Source organism: Thermobia domestica, chromosome 14 (genome assembly GCF_964235325.1).
Source record: "Thermobia domestica chromosome 14, izTheDome1.hap1.1, whole genome shotgun sequence".
Classification (NCBI taxonomy): Eukaryota; Metazoa; Arthropoda; class Insecta; order Zygentoma; family Lepismatidae; genus Thermobia; species Thermobia domestica.
The window spans coordinates 1,173,010-1,192,520 of NC_137467.1; the positions used below are offsets into that span (position 1 = coordinate 1,173,010).

A 19,511-nucleotide genomic window follows, 5' to 3' on the forward strand; every position below is an offset into this window, starting at 1 on the left:
AGTCATGGTTTATAGTTCATTCTCTTCAACATGAAACAAACTTTCCAGATGTGCTATGTATTGATAGATGGAATAGATACGAGCGAAAAGTTTGCATACCCATACACGCTTTTCCCTCATACCTATTCTGTCTATCAATACAAAACTTGGTATACACTTTTCTCATCCCCTGTAGTATTTTTCGAGATACATTTTTATTGTGTGCTTTTAGTCAGGGCCACTCAAGAGACGTCCAAAGTTGATGAAAGGAATTTCTAGAGGGAATTTTCCCGACATTCTTCCAATTTTCCCTGTTCAAGTACGTTATGAACATATAGCACATCTGGAAAGTTTGTTTCATGTTGAAGAGAATGAACTATAAGCCATGACTTTCCAATGAATAGAGTTGATGAAATAACTATTTCACTGTGAGTCTACGATTTTCTTTATACTAACAGGGTTAATGAGACTCAGCTACTTACTCCATTGATCATGGCACATAATTTTTTGTGCATGAACATATCATTGTTATGTTTATCGAATGGACTAGGTTTGATTCGGATGTTCGGATGACACGTACATGTCCTTTCCTTGTGAGTGCTTCTAATTAATTGCTTAAAACATGGTTCTCAACCTTTTTGACTTACGGCAGACTTTACTGAACGTGCAGGACAGGGACGTAGACAGGTGGTGGGTCCTGGGGGTCCGGACCCCCCTGAAATTTAGACTTTTGTGTAAATTTAGCCTAATTTTAGGGGCAATTTTAGGAATTTTAATGTAAAATACCCTCATATTGAGTTTGGACCCCCCCGAAATAAATTCATGCGTACGCTACTGGTCCAGAACACACTTGTTTCATATTTTTGTTATAAATAATAATAATAATAATATAAATATTTATTGTAAATAATGACTCTATATAGCACTCAGCATTATTGTAACCGTTGGAGGTGTTGACTGGTATAGTCTGTCTCGATTTTAACTAATTCTCATTAAATTCTTCATCATTTATAAATTCTAGAGGCTGTGGCCCACTAGTGTGTCGCGACACATCGGTTGAGAACCACTGATTTGAAAGAAAATTTCACTCGAGTGTTCTGAAGATAACCTAACCTTGTGATCTTTTCCCTCATTCTAAGCCTATCCCTACACTTTGTGAGTATGACCAACTAAGTGTCTGTATGACTATACTACATGACTAAATTCTGGGACTTGCGTGTCAATTGGAGTCTATCAACGTAAATTTGGGTTTACCGTACGATATTCGATATCACATACTGATATTGGAATATTACGTTAGTGATGCAAATTTTACGTTTTGAAATAATGCATCATTCGCATTTTTCACATACTTTCCAGCAAATGTTTCTAACGTATATTTGGAGTGTTTTTTTCCTCCAAATTTTGCAATAACTAATACGAAACGAGTCTCCTAAGACTACTACTATCATTAGTATTACTAATATCTTTGAAATAAATAAATAAATAAATAATAATAATAATAATAATAATAATAATAATAATAATAATAATAATAATAATAATAATAATAATAATATAAAATACATAATACTGAAATTATGTAGTACACTGGTTTGCAACACTTAAAGTGCCAGATAGATAAAATAACAAAATACAGATAGAGACGGATGAAAGACCGCCAGCATATTTTCAGAGGTTTCCCACATATGCACAGGGACTAATATATTGCATAGCGTGACGTCAGCGTGTCCAGAACTCCCAATCGGTCTGTTTTCCCAACAACAAGCAGTTAAATGAAACATATTCTTGAATTTAGTTCAATTCATATGGCGGAGTCAGATAGTTCAATATACAATATACAAAACAACACCGACAATGTTTGAGAGGTGATTCCTTACACCAGGATAAGACAAAAAGTATAGAACAACCTCGATGCACAAACGCTTCTTTTTGGAGTTATAGGCTGCCGAAAACATGAAAAAATGAACTTTAAGAACCCATAGCTCCCAAACTATGAGACCTACCATAGTCGGGTTAAGACTTCACCTAGGAACTAATATGTGCCCTACCTAAAAATAAATGTTTCAGAATCCTGCGGTACTCACACAACAATTTTTATAGAGGGAGTTTGGATACCGGCATATAATTTGAAGTACTCACCAACTACCGTTATGAAATTTGTTGCCTGAGTACCGCAGGAGTCTGAAACATGGATTTTTGGATAGAACACATATTAGTTCCTAAATGAAATCTTGAACCGACTACAATTGGTCCCATAGTTTGGGAGCTATGGACCTTTAAAGTTCATTTTTTCATGTTTTCGTCAGCCTATAGCTCTGAAAGGAAACATTTGTGCACCCAGGTTGGTCTATACTTTTTGTCTTGCCTTGTGTCAGGAATCACCTCACAAACGTTGTCGGTGTTGTTTTGAAACACCCTGTATAATGCAACTGAGGTTTAGTAAAATGTCACTACCACAAGGAAGGCGTAACTGTGAAAACTGCATTGAGAAAAATCCATTATCCGGGTAGCAGTGTATTGTATAAATTTGCGGATTCCTTTTGTTTACTGATCTCCTCCGTGGCTAAGCGGTTAGCGTACGCGCCTTTGGCGTGGGAGACCCGGCGTTCGATTCCCGGTGGGAGCTCATGTGGTTCCGATTCCACGTTAATCAGTAGATCCACGTCTCATATAGCCTCGCTGCTGAACGGGACGTTAAACCCCAAATCAACTCAACTTCTTTTGTTTACTATAGAAATCTGTACGGAGCTTTACATTATTCATATGCTACATAGTACTATCCATTTCCCGCTTAAATGTTACAACATGCCGCTCTACGATGTCTGGCATCTAACAGTTTAATGTATATTATATGCGACGTTATATACGCCAAACTGTATGTCACATCCTGACCTCCTATATACAGTTCTTACTATTGTACGCAATAGTACGTTTATTCGGAACACTTATACGGAATGTACGTATAAAACATACATATTCAGTTATATTTTAGCTGCAGGATGTTAGATAGGGTTATGCGTTAAGCATAAAAGCTACAAGATTTACACATATAACTTACATTTTTACCTACGCCACATACATTTTTTTCCTGCAGAGTGAATATTACGAATAAGCAATTGTATTTGTTAAACACTCCGTTGAGTGTATTATTTGCTTATAAAACTACTAATAATTAAAACGTACCGGTTTCTGAGGACAGGTTGTATTTCTTCCTTTGACGGCATCCAAAATGACTTTAGCGTCGTCGTTATCTGTGTTTGAGTGTTTTTCTATCTCTGCACACAAATTGTCGATCGTTCCTTCCAAAGCTTTTCTCTCTATGAAGCCCTTCTCGTACACAACAAAATCCGCCTGAAACGACAAGAGATTAGTACAGTCTGATTGAAACAAATACAGGAGGCTATAGACGTAAGTTCAAACATATTGCGATTTTCATCTCATATAGCCTGTTCTTTTAGAACAGCGTTTCCCAACCTTTTTCAACTTGCGGCACACTACGGGTGGAACTCGATTTGTCGCGGCACACTCATAGATGATATTAATATTATTATTAGTTCTAAATATAAAATACTTTTTTTTTTTGTAATTACTGATCTCACAAAAAGAAACTTCCATCACTGTTTTGTTCCCTATGGTAAATCATTAAGCTTATTTTTCATTCTAATTTAAAGATAGAAAAGAACTGAATGAAATATGGGACCAAGTTTTTTTTTTTAAACACTTTCTTTTTCGAAAACAATATCCAACCTTTCACTAAAACGGAAGATCACTAAATAACGAACGAACAAACAAATCTCTTTTACTTTTGAAGATGCAAATGTAGGTAAATTGTATGCATGTTTGCTTTGTCGAAAGGATTGAGTGTGATATTTTAATATTTAGTTACCAAATAGTCTGCAATAATAAAGAAGCAATAATGGTCATAATAATAACAAATACTTTTTTTTACAACATTAAAAATGCACAGTAAAATAACACAGCATAAAACTTATAATTCAAATATGCTTCAAATATAATTCAAAAATTTATTAACATGGTTAATATACGTTACAATTTTTAAATAATATATGAAGGTTAGAATTGTTCAATAATATTAGTAATGTAACAATTTTTCAATAATATCAATTGAAGGTTACAATTGTTTAATAATAATACATAAAAATTACAAATTTTCAAAAATAAGTGAAACAAGTTGGTGTACGAAGCAAAAATTAATGTGCAACTAACTATCCGTCAATTGTGGACGGGTAGTTGATAAACAAACCCTCATATATCGTGTCCCGGAGTTAACAGTTGTGACCTGTTCTTACACTTGATTGTGTTCATTGCAGATAATCCTGCTTCAGTTAAGCAGGATGTTTAAAAGGGAATGAGAACTTTCGCAGCCTTTGTAGAAATAGCTGCATATTCTCTCTGGAAAGAAATCCAGAATGATGCCATGTCTTGCTGTGAGTGCTGGAGCTGCAAACTTTGGTCATTCCTCACATCAAACAAAGCACTTTCTTCTTGGACATTTAATTCTTCTGACTGTAGGACAGAATGCGCAAAGGGTCCTTCACACAGTAATGTATGTACAATAATATATTACAATTACAGTATTTTTTTCAATGTACCGGTTCATAGTAATGCGAAATACAAATACACATTTTTTCATATCTTCCAATTTGGTTGCCACAGAATTAATAGTTTTGTTTCGATTTCCTCGCGGCATACCAACAGCACATTCGCGGCACACGGCACACCGGTAGGGAAACGCTGTTTTAGAACGAAATATCGATATACCGCGACTAAACTTACATGCAAAAGAATGGAACTGTTAAGATATGGATATTATTTAGCTCATGCAGACTGTCAGCTGTGTCAATGGTGTCCTCCATCTTGCCTAATCCCATCTAATCTAAAATGGCGGTAAGATGCAAGGAGGGAATTTTTGCAATAAAGAGGGAATTCCTGTACTAGTATTTTAATCACCAACACTAAAAAATTGTGAAATCATACGCACATTTCAGAAAAGAAATAGCAGATGTATTAATCTTTCGTATACAAGAAAAACAATGACGTAGTTTCAGGATGTTTCAATCAATATTTGCTATCTTTGTTAACTGCAATATATAAATATATATTAAGCACTACACAAGAACAAAGCACATTAACACTGATGTCAAAAATATTTGTCCTTGATGAAACAGCAGATACATATACAGTAAATACACGCAGAGAGAAAGGGTGAAGCTATCGTATATGAACGTTATGCGATGCAGCGTTAATGTATGGTAATAAATTGACATTTCCGCTCACTAGTTTTTGTTTTAAATTTTTGATTCTTCTTCTCTCCTTCTTCTTTTCATTTACAAGGGTATACATTCTTATAATTAGTTCATTCGAAGCTTGTTCTTCTTATAAGGCTTGGATACATGAAAATGTATTCGGGTGACATCTTGGAAACTTCCTGTTCCTTTTAGCATGCCATCCTTCCACTTGATTGTTCTTTCACTGGCAGTGCTGGAATGATCCCACATCTTCCTGGCATGAATAAAAAGATGACATAATCTTGAATACAGACCGTAAGTAAATAGGCCAAATAAAGGACACAAACCTTAGGGGAGTTAGTCTCTGTTCTAACATTATAAGAAATCAGTAAATATATTATACCTATGCACTACCACCTACATAAACAACACATTTGATATAGCATGAAGAAACCTACTTCGAATCACAGTATAAGATTAATTACAATTCCGTATTAATAGAGATGGGGACGCGGTGGCTCAGTAGTAGAGCGTTCACCTCCTGTGCTTGGGGTTCCTGGTTCGATCCTGACTTTGTGGTGGACAAACACCGTGTGCGTGAGTTTTCTCGGGGTTCTCCCGTTTCCTCCCACTTTCTTCATTCCACCATTTCACTCATCTCTCATCATGACTGTCTCCTTTAGCCTAACCGGCAGAACCGTGGGACGTAAAACTTAAAGATTTCATTTCGTTTTATGTAAATAGAGAATTTTAGCTGCACAATACTATTAGCTGCTCTGTGTACTTCCTCACGACTAGGACTTTTCTCGTCATATCCAAACTATGACATATTCATACACTATGAATATTAAAATACGCAGCTATCAAACAATACTCTTATTATTTAGAAATAAATACTTCTTTATTTGCAACTCTATATCAACAGCATATAATCGAAAGCAGCTTGCCCTAACAAACTTGACGCGTATTTCATAATTAGATCAAAGGAAAAACAAGCATTGAATACTTAGGGTAGAAATAATGCTCGACATTCGTCCAACCAAATTGTCCTGAATGGCCTTTTGTTAGGAATATCGGGTGCCTTTTCTGAATGTGTAGAAACACATCACTATCAAATGGGACGAGGGGAAGCGCTGCTGCACGCCGAACACATTTCCTAATCTCTTCGTTTTCTTTATAGTCATAAACTCATCCCAAATCTTCCACCTTCCTCCATACACACTGAGTGAATCGTCATTTTTTAAAAAATACTTTTGAGTGATAATAGGACACAAGATCATATTATAGTGAATCGGTAGAAAGAGAAAAAACATACCTTCAAGTTAGATATTTTAACAAAACATTAGCATTTAAATACTTTAAAAAAAGTCAAATCAGTTGGATTCATCATGAATTGAATGGAATATAGTTGAGCCTAACACTTCCACATGACTACAAATGACGCATCTATCTGAGATATTTTTGTACATCCAAGCATCAATGGCCGGATTTGACGGACTTGGGCAGAAATTTTAGATTAATTATAGAATTTATGACCTTCTTTGAGGTCAAATAGTATGCTAAAATACTACACTGATTCTCAAAATTAACAAATGTTGTTACACTTGAGGTTACCTTAATATAAACTTGTACGGCTAAATGAAGCTTCATCCAAATAACTACACATGTATGAATCTCACAACATTCGGCTTCAGTTTAAACTTAACATACTTATATATTGTTGGCATGGAAGAGGTATAATTTCTTCTGATTTTTTTTCATTTTGTTTACCAATATTTTCCCTCGTTCCCTTGCAGTATCAGGTTCATGTGCATGCAGACCCGACGTACACAACAGAATCTTCACCAACAACAGTAGCCTTGCAACCTTCAGTACGCTTCCAATAGGTTTTACTACTACCACGTACTACCACAAACTGTATTAATACGATATATATACTGTTCTTAGAACATTAACTTCCCACCGGGGCGTCTACTCTGCAAGTAAATCACAGCCAATCAGCTTCCAGTATTCCCAAAACAAACCAAAAGTGAACTAAATTCACTGAATCGCCTCCCTACTCTGTGCTTGCTTGTTATGTAATGCTTATTATATAAGTTATTACTTTGTAGTTGACAGAGATGACAATATTGATTGAAACATCTTGTTAAAATGCTAGTACAGGAATTCCCTCTTTAGTGCAGAAATTTCCTATTTGCATCTTACTGCCATTTTAGGCGAGATGGGATTAGGCAAGATGTGAATGGCGGACATCCTTGTCTTGGATAGATCAGTGACTGATAAATGTTTAGGGAAGATGGGATTAGGCGAGATGGGATGAAATCGCGTCAACCATGCAGGTTTATCACCTACGAGAAGTTTGTTTTTTGTGTTAACTAAGGGACTAATCTCTACACCACGATGCAGTGATGCCAACCCGTGGAAAAAAGTCACATATTATGCCATTTTCTGATAATGACTTTTCGAAATGGAATAAAGATAATTTTCATAAAAATTGACACGATTTATGGGGGTTTTCATTAGTAATGTGAGGTGGAAAATTTTCCGCGGAAACTTTTCCATTTCGGAAAACTTTCCGCTATATTTTTCCGGAAAATTTTTCGTTCTAAAAAAAATATCAGTAATCAAGTAACAATTCCTCAGCAATCATAAAATTGGTTGAATTCGTGTACAGAAATGTAAAAATGTGAAAGATCGTTTAAAGAATCTGAACATTTTCATTGCTCACAAAACTTTCAGTAGAATGTAGGAACAAGTTAAACAATTTTTCATGAATCGAAATATTTTCTGTCTTATATGGAAAGATTGAAGAACTTTTTATGAGTTGGAAAATTTTCATCATTTTGAAGCAAAAAGTAAAACGACTTTTTGTGAATCGGAAAGTTTTATTGCTCTGTAGAAACAAGTGAAAGGAATTTTCATAGATCGGAAAATTTTCATCACGATGTAGAAACAAGTGGAAAAAACTTTTCATAAGCCGGACAATTTTGGATATTATGTATAGTGATGTTAGGTGGAAAATTTTCCACTATATTTAACTGCACATTCAGCTACAAAATTGAATTTCTGTAGAGGAAAGTTAGTCAGCAACAAATTATAATTTGGAAACGCGAGATTTGTACAGAAAATTCCTTTTAATACGAGAGAGAGAGTGTGTGATTTAAACTACTCGCTAACCAAAACAATACGTTTACTGTAAAAAATACCAAGGTATAACAGTTCCGCTAGCTATCTACTTTGTCTTCATCAGACATTATCTTTATCAGACTTCATGACATTTCATCAAACAGATAGTTGGCGAAACTGTTACATATTAATTTTTATTAAGTGTTACACGTTTAATTGTACAGTCCAAAACAATACTAATTATAGGTTGGAGGTATATGAAATAATAGCTTCAACCTATACTTAATGTTGTTTCTGACTGTACGAGCTTTGCTTTTTATAGACTTAAATTTCATTTAAAGCAGTAGTCTAGTAAAACAATACGTGAATTTTTACAATAAACATGTCTATTTAAGCATTATAATAAATTCAAGTCTATAAAAAGCAAAGCTCGTAAATCAGAAACAACATTAAGTATAGGTTGAAGCTATCATTTCATATACCTCCAACCTATAATTGTGTAGGGGAAATGGAAAAGGCTGAAAGATCCAAAAAATAAAAAAAAATCGACTTTTTGCATGGAATGTGTTGTAAACGACATCGCCAATAACCTAGAGAAGGTCCAAAGTGCCAGAAAAATTCCTACTAGTTGCTAATGCTAATGAATTTTATACATTTTTAAAGGATAAAGTACAGTTTTAGGAAGTTTTTATTGAATAATGGAAATTTTACTTTGTGCCACTTTCAGCCTTTTCCAATTAATACTGTTTCTGACTGTACAATGAATAACATTACAGTGAGAAAGTAAGGAGAAAACATATTTTTAAGAATACGTGTCCTAAAGGGATAAAAGGGTATCGAGTGTTTTGCTAAAAGAAAAAAGAAAAAAAGAAAGAAAAGGTAACTCGAGAATCTGTGAAGATAGAAGCATGAAATTCAGCATATTTACCCCTCAATGAAAGTAAATGAAAACATATTTAATCATTTCCAGAAGTTCTTTTTTGGTGTGCGAAATTTGACAATTCGTCGACAGCGTCACAAAGTGTCGTATCTCAAAAAAATCGAAAATTGACATATTTTACTATGTGGTTGCATACACTGACTTCTACAATTTCCCAAAACGACACATCTGTAATGTGCGTTGTTTTGACGGTCGTGATGACGTCACTGTGTCGTATCTTAAGGTGAAGCATATAAACCATTTTCACAAACAGTCGTATCTTGAGTTACGACAGTTTGTGAGCAACAGATCTTTCGCAACTCGACAGATACGCCTATATTCAAAACATTTATATATATATATATATATATATATATATATATATATATATATATATATATATATATATCCAATGTGGCCCAAATGTAGGTATACAGTCCCGTACTGATAAACTCATTGCTTTTTACATCATTTCTTATTGTCATCCATCAGGTAGACTTAGTTTCTTTATCATGTGTTCCTAATGTATTTTTACTTATATCTTAAGCTCGGAAGAGCCGAAGCAAATAAACTCATAAGCTAGAATGTTATACTTGATCAATGCGGGGCTGTATACATATATATTTACACGGCATGGGGCGTCCTCAGGTTGCGGATTGACATGACATGACATTTTTGAGTTTTACGTCCCACGGTTATGCCGGTTAGACTAAAGGAGACGGTGATTATGAGAAATGAATGAAATGATGGAATGAAGAAAGAGGGAGGAAATGGGAGAACCCCGAGGAAACCCACGCACACGCCGTTTGTCCACCACAAAGTTCACTTGGCGGGAGCAGGGTTGGAACCCGTGACCCCATGAACCAGATGTGAACGCTCTACCACTGAGCCACCGCGGCCCCAGGTTGCGGATCGAGAAGAAGGACTTTAGATATATTCTAGAGGTTAGCTGCGAAGATACTGAATGAGCAGTCGCGGGCAGACAAGGAGTGGCCCTCCAGCTTGGGGATTTGAGTGAGCCTAACAAACTCATTTTGTAATAGAAAAAAAAAGGACACTTTTTCAGAAACAATCACAGAAGCCTCGGACCAAGACTGATAACTTGGCACGACATCAGCAAAAGAAAATGGACAGGAGATTTGGGACATGGAATATTAGAATTCTTTATAGGGAGGCGCGTTAAAATCCGTAACGAATGAGTTAGAGAAATACAGGATGGACCTAGTAGGAGTTCAGGTTGGTTGCTATGAGGGGGTATGCGGTGCAAACACGTAAGAACATCAGAGAATTTCTCTCCGATTCTTTGAATCTATGCATGGACAAAATGAGGGAGATTCAGTCCACAGTGTATATAAGCACATCTATTAAGCACTGTGGCAGCAATTTTGTACCCTCGCAACTTGAACCGATTGTTAAAGTAAAAGTACCCTTATACCGTTCATTGTGTTGACAGAAGCGATGTATGAGACTAGATCTCTGTCCCAATGTCTTTGTATTCTGTCAGTTAGACGTGACGAAAATGGAGATCCAATCTATTGGACGGAAATGCGCGAAGTGAAAGTGAACAAAGACTATCCAAACTGCATTCAGTTTAAGACAAGCCATTTTGAGGACACTTACATAACTATTTCCCTGAAAAGAACGCAGATTGTATCCACCAGATAGAAGTTCCTACTTTGCAGACTTGTCAAAAATTATCGCTCCAGAGAAGTACGAGGACTCGTTTTATTTGATTGATTGATTGATTTTAACGCCCCTTTCAGCAGCGAGGCTATATAAGACGTGGACCTACTGATTAACGTGGAATCCGAACCACATGAGTTCTCGCCGGGAATCGAACCCGGGTCTCCCACGCCTATGAGGACTCGTGTCCAGGCCCAACTCCAATCATTCGAAACCCTGAACATGTTCAATTTTAGAGAAACTTACCACATTAGCCATCCTTCTCAAGTGCAATATCAAAGCATGCAATTTGCAAATTACTTTGCAAGATTTTATATCCTGGCAATGACAACTTGATAGCATCATTTTATGTTATGGTTAGTATGCTCTTAATATTGTGTTTCTTGTGTGTTCTCAGGAATTTCGTTTTACCCTCAAGAAACTCAGGAAGCATTTGTTAAATTATTTTGTGTAATAAACACGAAGTTTTTCAATAAAAGTGCAATATATTCCGATTGTTCATCTATTAATGTAGTTCTCAGTATAAAAAATATGCGTCGTATCTTTCATACAAGAGAGGATTACCATCGTCACAAACTGTCGTATCTTTTTCCCGCCAAATTTTCCACAAACTTTTACAGGCAAATTCCATAAAACTTTCTACACTGATTTCTTATGATTTAAGTTATAACTTGGTAAATTTTCTCTCCTTTCGGTAAAATAGATTTTGAGTTATGGCTGTTCAAAGTTGTGTGAAAACCTAAAAATCGCTCTCCTGAAAAGTTTAGAAAACTGAGATACGACAGTTTGTGACGCTGTCGACGAATTTCAATACTATTTATCTATATCTATACAGTTTACCCTTATATAAAAGAGTAAGTGATACTTAATTTCTCATCAACAATCAGGTAAAAGGCACTGTAAGTATAAACGTAAATTGTAAACAAAAGATTTTTTTCTTTTTTTTTAATGAAAGCAAGCAAAGGCGCCCGAAGGAGGCTGTCCCCTGGCACACGAAACTGTATTAAATTTCTTAAGATTTTCTTAATACAAATAGAAAAAATACCTAATGTAATATAGCAAACAGAGAGATATGCCTTTCCTTGAAAATTTTCTTCGGGCTCCCAAGAAAGCAAGGCATATTTCTAAAAATACAATTATAAAATATTAATTTCACAGGAGAAGTGAAAAAGTGTTTGCAAGACAATAATTTGTTGAATGCGTCGATTGTTTATTGACATAAAAATTGTTCACTTCCTGTGTTCCAGTTGTCCACATCTCAAAACTTTTCTAGTATCCCTCGTACTAATGTAAGTGAAGAAAAATATGATAAGTCAAGTTCGGCCAATAAGTGACTTTCCATAATTTACCTCTGATTTTCAGAAATATCAGTAGGGTGAAAGGGATTAATTATTTATTTTTCACTTTTGTTTATTTCCAATAATAGAGTATGTTACAATCTCTGAACTTAGGAAGATAGAACTTGGAATATAAACTCATAATTCTAATAACTGAACAGCTGTTTCAGCATTTTCAAAAACTTTCCTGTAAAAGGGGACAATGTCTGTAACCTTAAATTTTATTATTATTATTAATAGAAACTTCATTTTGAAGATTCGCTTAAGTTGGAGTTGTGAAATTTGGTAATTAACCTCTTATTGAATATTGCAAGAAGTAAAATTCTGTACATAAATTGTTCATTAAAGATAAATTGCATTTTTTCAAGTTTCTTTTGTGAAGCGTAACACATATTTTAAACTCTTATGCTACAAAAATTAATAAATCCTGCATTAATTTTGTAACTACTCAATAAAAATACATGTAATGAAAGTGTAGTTGTTTGTAATTAAAACTGATGTAATTATATTAATATTCTTACATTATACGAATAAACAATAAATGTCAGAACTTACATATGGGTCATTGTTGCCAAATTCTTTGAGGTATGTGATGCAACCATATGGCATGGCGATGCAGTCCTTCAGTTCATAAGAGACATTAATTGAAATGCTTCTTTGGTCATCCACTGCACAGTCCTTAAAGTGTCCAAGGTATAGAATGTAGCCGTCACACTGTACAGTAGAATACTTCAATTAGTGCAAGGTAGCATTTGTGCTTCAATAAAGGAATACACATTACTATTAATTTCGAATTAAGTGTACTATTGTGAAATGGAATTATTGTTTGACCTATGAAACTGACCTTCACTTCAAACTAGTTTGTAATGCTCTTGCTAGACTGCGTAAGTTAACACAGAATCAAAGAAACCTGAGTCTTTAATTTTGCTCTACGCACAAAAGGATCCATATCTTAATAGTATTCAGGCGTACAACGTGAAATAGATTTACTTTGACAACGACGACGTTCTGAGAAATGATCACGCTTTCACTTCTATAATCTTCTCTATTTGGAAGAATATTTTTGGAACTAGTTTTGCGGAGCGTTGTCCACTATGTGTCAATATGCTTTGGTTATCCCAAGTGTCTTTAAAAGCGTGTCCTTTTAAGGATGCATTTTTGTATTAAATGTTACAGAGCACTAAATCAAAGAAAACAAACATGTTTTAAATTTCGCAGTGATATTTTGGGCTACAAACTGACGAACATGCAAAGCTGTTCCAGATTCCTATAGCTCGTTTTCTGCTCTGACAGCAACGCAGATATTTATTTCATATGGTTTAGGTGTTTTATGAAGTCTTCTTTTCTGCGAAACATGCTGATCTAGGTTATTTCTAAATGTTCATCATTTGCTACTCCTAATGGTTACGTGTGGCGACGACACTGACTTTCCAAAATTTATGTTGGTGCATATCAATGGCGGGACTGTTATATGTTTTCAGTAAGACCGTTTCATATTTTTTCTTAAGCGATGTTAAAAATATTTATGAAGTTGAAAAACATTGCTGTGGAGGATCTGGGGAGCAGAGTTGTCTTCAACATTGGGAGGCGGGCAGATTTGAGGCTTAACCTGGGGGAGGATGGGAGATGAGACTCATATTACGGTTGATGAATCTCATTTCTGAGGTGAACCTGTTTTATATTATATATCAGGCGATGTAAATGAAGTGGCATTCGGACATAAATTATCACATTTCTCCCCCCAAAATACATTTTAAATCGGATTATTGGCGGTGGGGAAAAAGTAACCCCAGTTCCAAAATTGAGCGGGACATGTTCCCCTCATCTCCCCGGGATTTGCACCAGTACTCTTTACTTATCGTTGTGACTTTGACGTCTAAATGGAATGAACATATTTAAAGTGATTTCTTCAACTTGGAGGGAGGAGGTAAATAAACATTATTTGAATTCGCCATTGCTGTGAGAGGTGCATCATTAACAATCACATACTTTTTATTAAGTGTTCTGTTGGCGTTACTGATACACGTTATGGGTTTGGTAAATTTTACCATTAAAGGGCTTTATTTCTTTTATGCATCCTTTTGATCTGAAAAGAAACATCATCTTACGGAAATATAATTAACGAAAGTTTGAAAGGAGACACAGAAAACTGCAGTTCCATTGTCACCAATGTAAGTGAAAACCCTGAAAAATGCGAGCTTCATTCTCCTCATTCATTAAAAAGCTCTACTTATCCTCATAACTATCGACATTCACAAAACGTCAGGCGAAAAGAGAACTTGTCACAGCGATAGCAGCGCCCTGCTATTTGAATCAGAATTGCACTTATACAGGGTGTTTCAAAATAACACCGAGAACGAGTGGGAATTGATTCCTGACACAAAGATAAGACAAAAGGTATAGACCAACTTAGGTGCAGAACAGCCTGTCGAAAACATGAAAAAATGAATTTTAAAGATCCATAGCCCCAATACTATGTGACCTATCATAGTCGGGTCAAGACTTCACTTAGGAACTAATATGTGCCCTATCCAAAAATCCATATTTCAGAATGCTAATGTACTCACACAATAATTTTTATGGAGGGAGTTTCGCTACGGGCATATAATTTGAAGTACTCACAAATTACTTCTATAAAAATTGTTGCATCAATACATTGGGATTCTGAAATATTAATATTTGGATAGGGCACATATTAGTTCCTAAGTAAAGTCTTGACCCGACTACGGTAAGTTCCATAGGTTTTTAGCTGTACGGCTTTAAAGTTTAATTTTTCATGTTTTCGGCAGCCTATAACTCCGAAATGACGTATTTCTGCACGCAGGTTCGTCTTTGCTTTTTGTCTTATGTTGGTGTCAGGAATCACCTTCCAAACGTTGCCGGTGTTGTTTTCAAACACCCTGTATTACACGTAGAATATGCAAATTTAATTAAGAATTTCGTGGAGATAATTAACTTGTTTCTAGGGTTACCATACGACAGACTTCTTTCAAAAAAAAAAAAAAAAATAGTTTTTATATTCCATAGAAATATTATATTGCTGAAGAAATCTCTTATGTACACACGAAAGAAATGTATCTATTTTATAAACCTAAACTATGTCAATACAACTTATTTATGGAAATTTTAAAATTATTTTAGCAAAGAGTTTGTGCTATTTCCAAACCAAACTTTTTCGAATTCTGCAAAAAATTTGAAGCTAAAATATATACAATGATAATTGTGCCTGCTGTACTGTATGGTTGCAAAACATGGCCACGTTTCTACGATAAAGGGACAGGAATGGGGTATTGCGAAACCTGCATAATTTATATAGTTTACCTAGTATTTAGGGATGCGCACGAGACAAGATTTATGGCTATCTCGACTCGAAAATGTGCTGTAAAAGTGATGTCTCGACTCGAAAAATATATATATTTCTACTGGAAGAGCCGTGTCTCGACTCGAATTTTGTCAGGAAAATCCTGTCTCGACTCGTCTCGTGCGCATCCCTAAATATTGGTCGAGTCATTGAGTGAGGTTGATGGGCAGATCGTGTGGCCAGGATGGAAGAAAGTAGCAACGTTTTCCAAGTTTTAACTGCAAATCCAATCGTTAAAGGTTCATTAAGAAGGCCTAAGCACGGATCGTAGGACAATGAGGTGATTCGAGCACAAATAGGAATATAAAGTAGAAACTGGATCCAGTTGACTAAGGACTGAAATCCAAGAAGAGCTTCCGTGAATGCGGCATTAATCTTTTGAGTTCCATGGCAACAGAGTTCGTTATTTTTTAATACTTACATATATATATATATATATATATATATATATATATATATATATATATATATATATATATATATATATGCGTGTGAGTGTGTGTGTGTGTGTGCGTGTGTGTATGTATGTATGTAGTGGCGTACAAAAAATTTAATCAAGAGGAGGACCAGTTAAACACCGAAGGTCACACAGTTTCATGACATGCACGATTTTTGTTGTGTATATGTATGCTAACAATCTTGAGGCTAATGTGACGTCCTCCACCGTTTATTAATATTACTGAGTTAATTTTTTAAAAGGAAATATGTTCCATAGACTATATTAATTTGAAAGATTCCATTACAAGAATGCATTATGTAAAATCAGATTGAATTTAGTTAAAGGGGAGGACACTCACTAGTTATAGTGATTAGAAAAACAAGACATATAACGTGCACCAAAATTAAACGTACATTTCAAATACACGGTGCACTAAAAGAAATTTACATTCTTGATAATATGAAATTGAATACAATAAGAAATTGTAAAATCAAATTTTAGTGTGTGACATATGAGAAAAGGTCTCATAGGGAGAGTATCCTGATATTGTACATAAACATTCTGTTGCTGTTAATTACAATGTTGCACTCTTTTTGGGAAGGAAAACTTTTGTACTCAACTTATCAAGATATATCAACTTATCATATCGAAATCGCACTCAAATGAAACCAAAAGAAAGAAATAAAAGATTCTTCCATTCTCAACATCTGCCTTGTTCCACGTATTCTCTATGAAATACCAGATGTGCCGTCTCTAGCCAAGTGATCAAACAAACAATAGGATCTTCTACTGGGTCGAAAGTTAATAGGAACTGTGATGATCAAGAGTGTAACCACATCTCCCAGCAAGAAACAAGAAATAAGATCACCCATTAAAAAAAATCTAATCTTATATACTGTTTCTTCCTGTGTTAGTCTCACTTACCATTTTTATCTTGTTCACATAGGTTTGTGTCCAAAATGGGACATCCGTCTTTCTCTTCTAAAAGTACCTCTTCTATTCTAAGAGGGCTGAATAAATATATTCTACACTGTAATAAATGAGGTGTTGAAACAACACAAAATTACTACCACTTTACCGTGTTTCTCGTGTGTTAATTCAGCACCAAACACATCGCCTTCCGAGCATATCAGAAATAACTAGTTACTGCCTGAGAGAATTTGCATTGGTACTTATCTTTTAATATGAGCAAAGCTTTGCAAAATATCTTTAGCTCTTATGCCAAGTAACGAATAATGTTCTATGTTTTATCTAATCTGTCACAATAATATTGTTGCAAACTTGTGAATCGTCTCACAACGGTTACATAAGCAACAGTTCTGTCATCTGATGTTCATATATGCTAAGACACAAGAATAATTGATAAAGAAAACAGATGGAAGCACAGCTATCTGTGTAACTGTTGTCAGATGTTTCACAGGTTTGCAATAATATTATTGTGACCGATTACAGAAAAAATACAATGTTATTAGTTACTTGCCATAAATGCGAAATATGTTTCGCAAAGCTTTGCTCATACCAAACAATAAAAAACAATGCAAATACTTACAGCCAGTAACGAGGTATTTCTGATATGCTCTGAAGGCGATGTGGCTGGTGTTGAAATCATCCAGTAGATCAAGTTGATCTTAACTGTCCTTCACTTCAACCTCATGTCTCTCATACACTTCCCAATCATGTTCTTACCGCTCCCATCACAGTATCAGAAATCACCTCTGTCATCCAGCACAAACGCAATACCTCACCAGGATTCGACTCTATCACTTATCGGCATATTAAAGAAAGCCCCGCTATACTACTCACTCTTCTGGCACTCATTTATACGTTCATATTACGCACAGGTTTTTTACCCACAGACTGGAAAGTATCCAAGACCCTCATGTTTCCCAAACCAGCTAAACCACCGTCTGATGTTTCTTCTTACCGACCTATTCAGTTAACATCTACTTTCAGCAAAATATTCGAGCGCATTCTTGTAAAACGCCTACACCCATATTTCCTAGACCGTCAACTACTACCGACTCATCAAGCTGGTTTCCGCCCCTCTTTCTCTATTAACGATCAGTTACTTCGTCTCACAACCCTCATAACAAATCATTACAACTCTATTCAACCATCTTGTCTTGTCCTTTTCGATCTTGAAAAAGCTGTCGACAAGGTTTGGCATATAGCGTTAATTTATAAACTCATTAAATTTCAACTTCCGATGGCATACATTCGCATCATTTATCATTTTCTCGTCTGCCGCATCTCTTACATTGCCATTAACGAACAGCTATCTCATCCACTTTTCCTCATGTGCGGTGTTCCTCAAGGTTCTGCTCTTTCCCCATTATTGTACATCCTGTTTGTTGCCGACCTTCCACATCTTCCTACCGACGTCCACCTGTTTCAATATGCAGATGATACAGCCTTTCTTGCTCTTGGCAAAACTATTCAGGATATCAACCTTTCACTCCAAATAGCCATCGATCGTTTCACCCACTGGTGTTCTAAATGGAGACTCAAGATTAACGCCACAAAAACTCAAGCTATTGTATTCATACCACCCCGTAAACGGACTAAAGTTCACCGGAATCCATCTCTTCTGTCACTTCATGTACATAATATGCCCATCATTCCCACACGAACCGTTAAGTACTTAGGTATCATTTTCGACCATCATCTAACTTGGAAGCCTCATCTTACTCATGTTAAAACTAAAGCCTATAACCGCCTAAATCTCCTCAAACGACTTACCGGCACAACTTGGGGACTCAAAGCACCCGTTGTTCTCAACACATACAAAGCTTTCCTTCGACCCATTCTCACATATGGTTTTCCGGCATGGATCTTCGCTTCTTCCTCATACTACCAGAAACTGGCTATTTTAGAAAGACATGCATTCCGCATTTCTCTCCCCAGCCCAACCCGTGATTTATATTTCTTAATATCATTTCCTATACTCAGCTATCATCTTGAAAGTCTCCGCTTAAAATTCATCACTCAACGCTACACTCATCACCATCCTCTTCTGTTTGAAACTATGCACCATCTTGCACTTCACTCATCACCTGCACGCTATCATAATACTCCACTTCATCTTCTCTTTACACTATATTGTTATACAGTACCTCCCGACCATCTCGATCTCCAGATCCTCGAAGACTATCGTTTGCATGTCCATCTTCCCCATCTTTTTCCATCCTATGCACAGTGATTCCATTTCACTAACAGGGTTCACCACGTCTCCATTAGCCTAGAGCTACCCCTAGGCAGAAGATAACCTCATTCGTCTTTCTAACAAACTTATGTTGTGTTGTGGCGCCAAGTGCACTTCACCTCATCACTCATTTTCATCAAGCTTTATATTTCTCTTTATTTGCTTTTGTCTCTTGTATTAAATTTCTCACACTCGTTATATTCGGTTTTCTCC

The 19,511-nt window shown here is 35.7% G+C and overlaps 1 protein-coding gene across 1 annotated transcript in view; it reads right to left on the reverse strand.

The window, feature by feature from the left end:
- The window catches only part of LOC145670636 (uncharacterized), a 33,093-nt gene extending 14,192 nt beyond the window's left edge, over window positions 1–18,901 (reverse strand). Inside the window, exons 1-2 of the mRNA XM_081739428.1 lie at window positions 18,836–18,901; window positions 3,166–3,333 (exon numbers count right to left, since the gene is read on the reverse strand). Coding sequence (XP_081595554.1) covers window positions 3,166–3,333; window positions 18,836–18,901 — 234 coding nt within the window. The remainder of the gene's footprint in view (window positions 1–3,165; window positions 3,334–18,835) is intronic.
- Window positions 18,902–19,511: the final 610 nt, after the last annotated feature.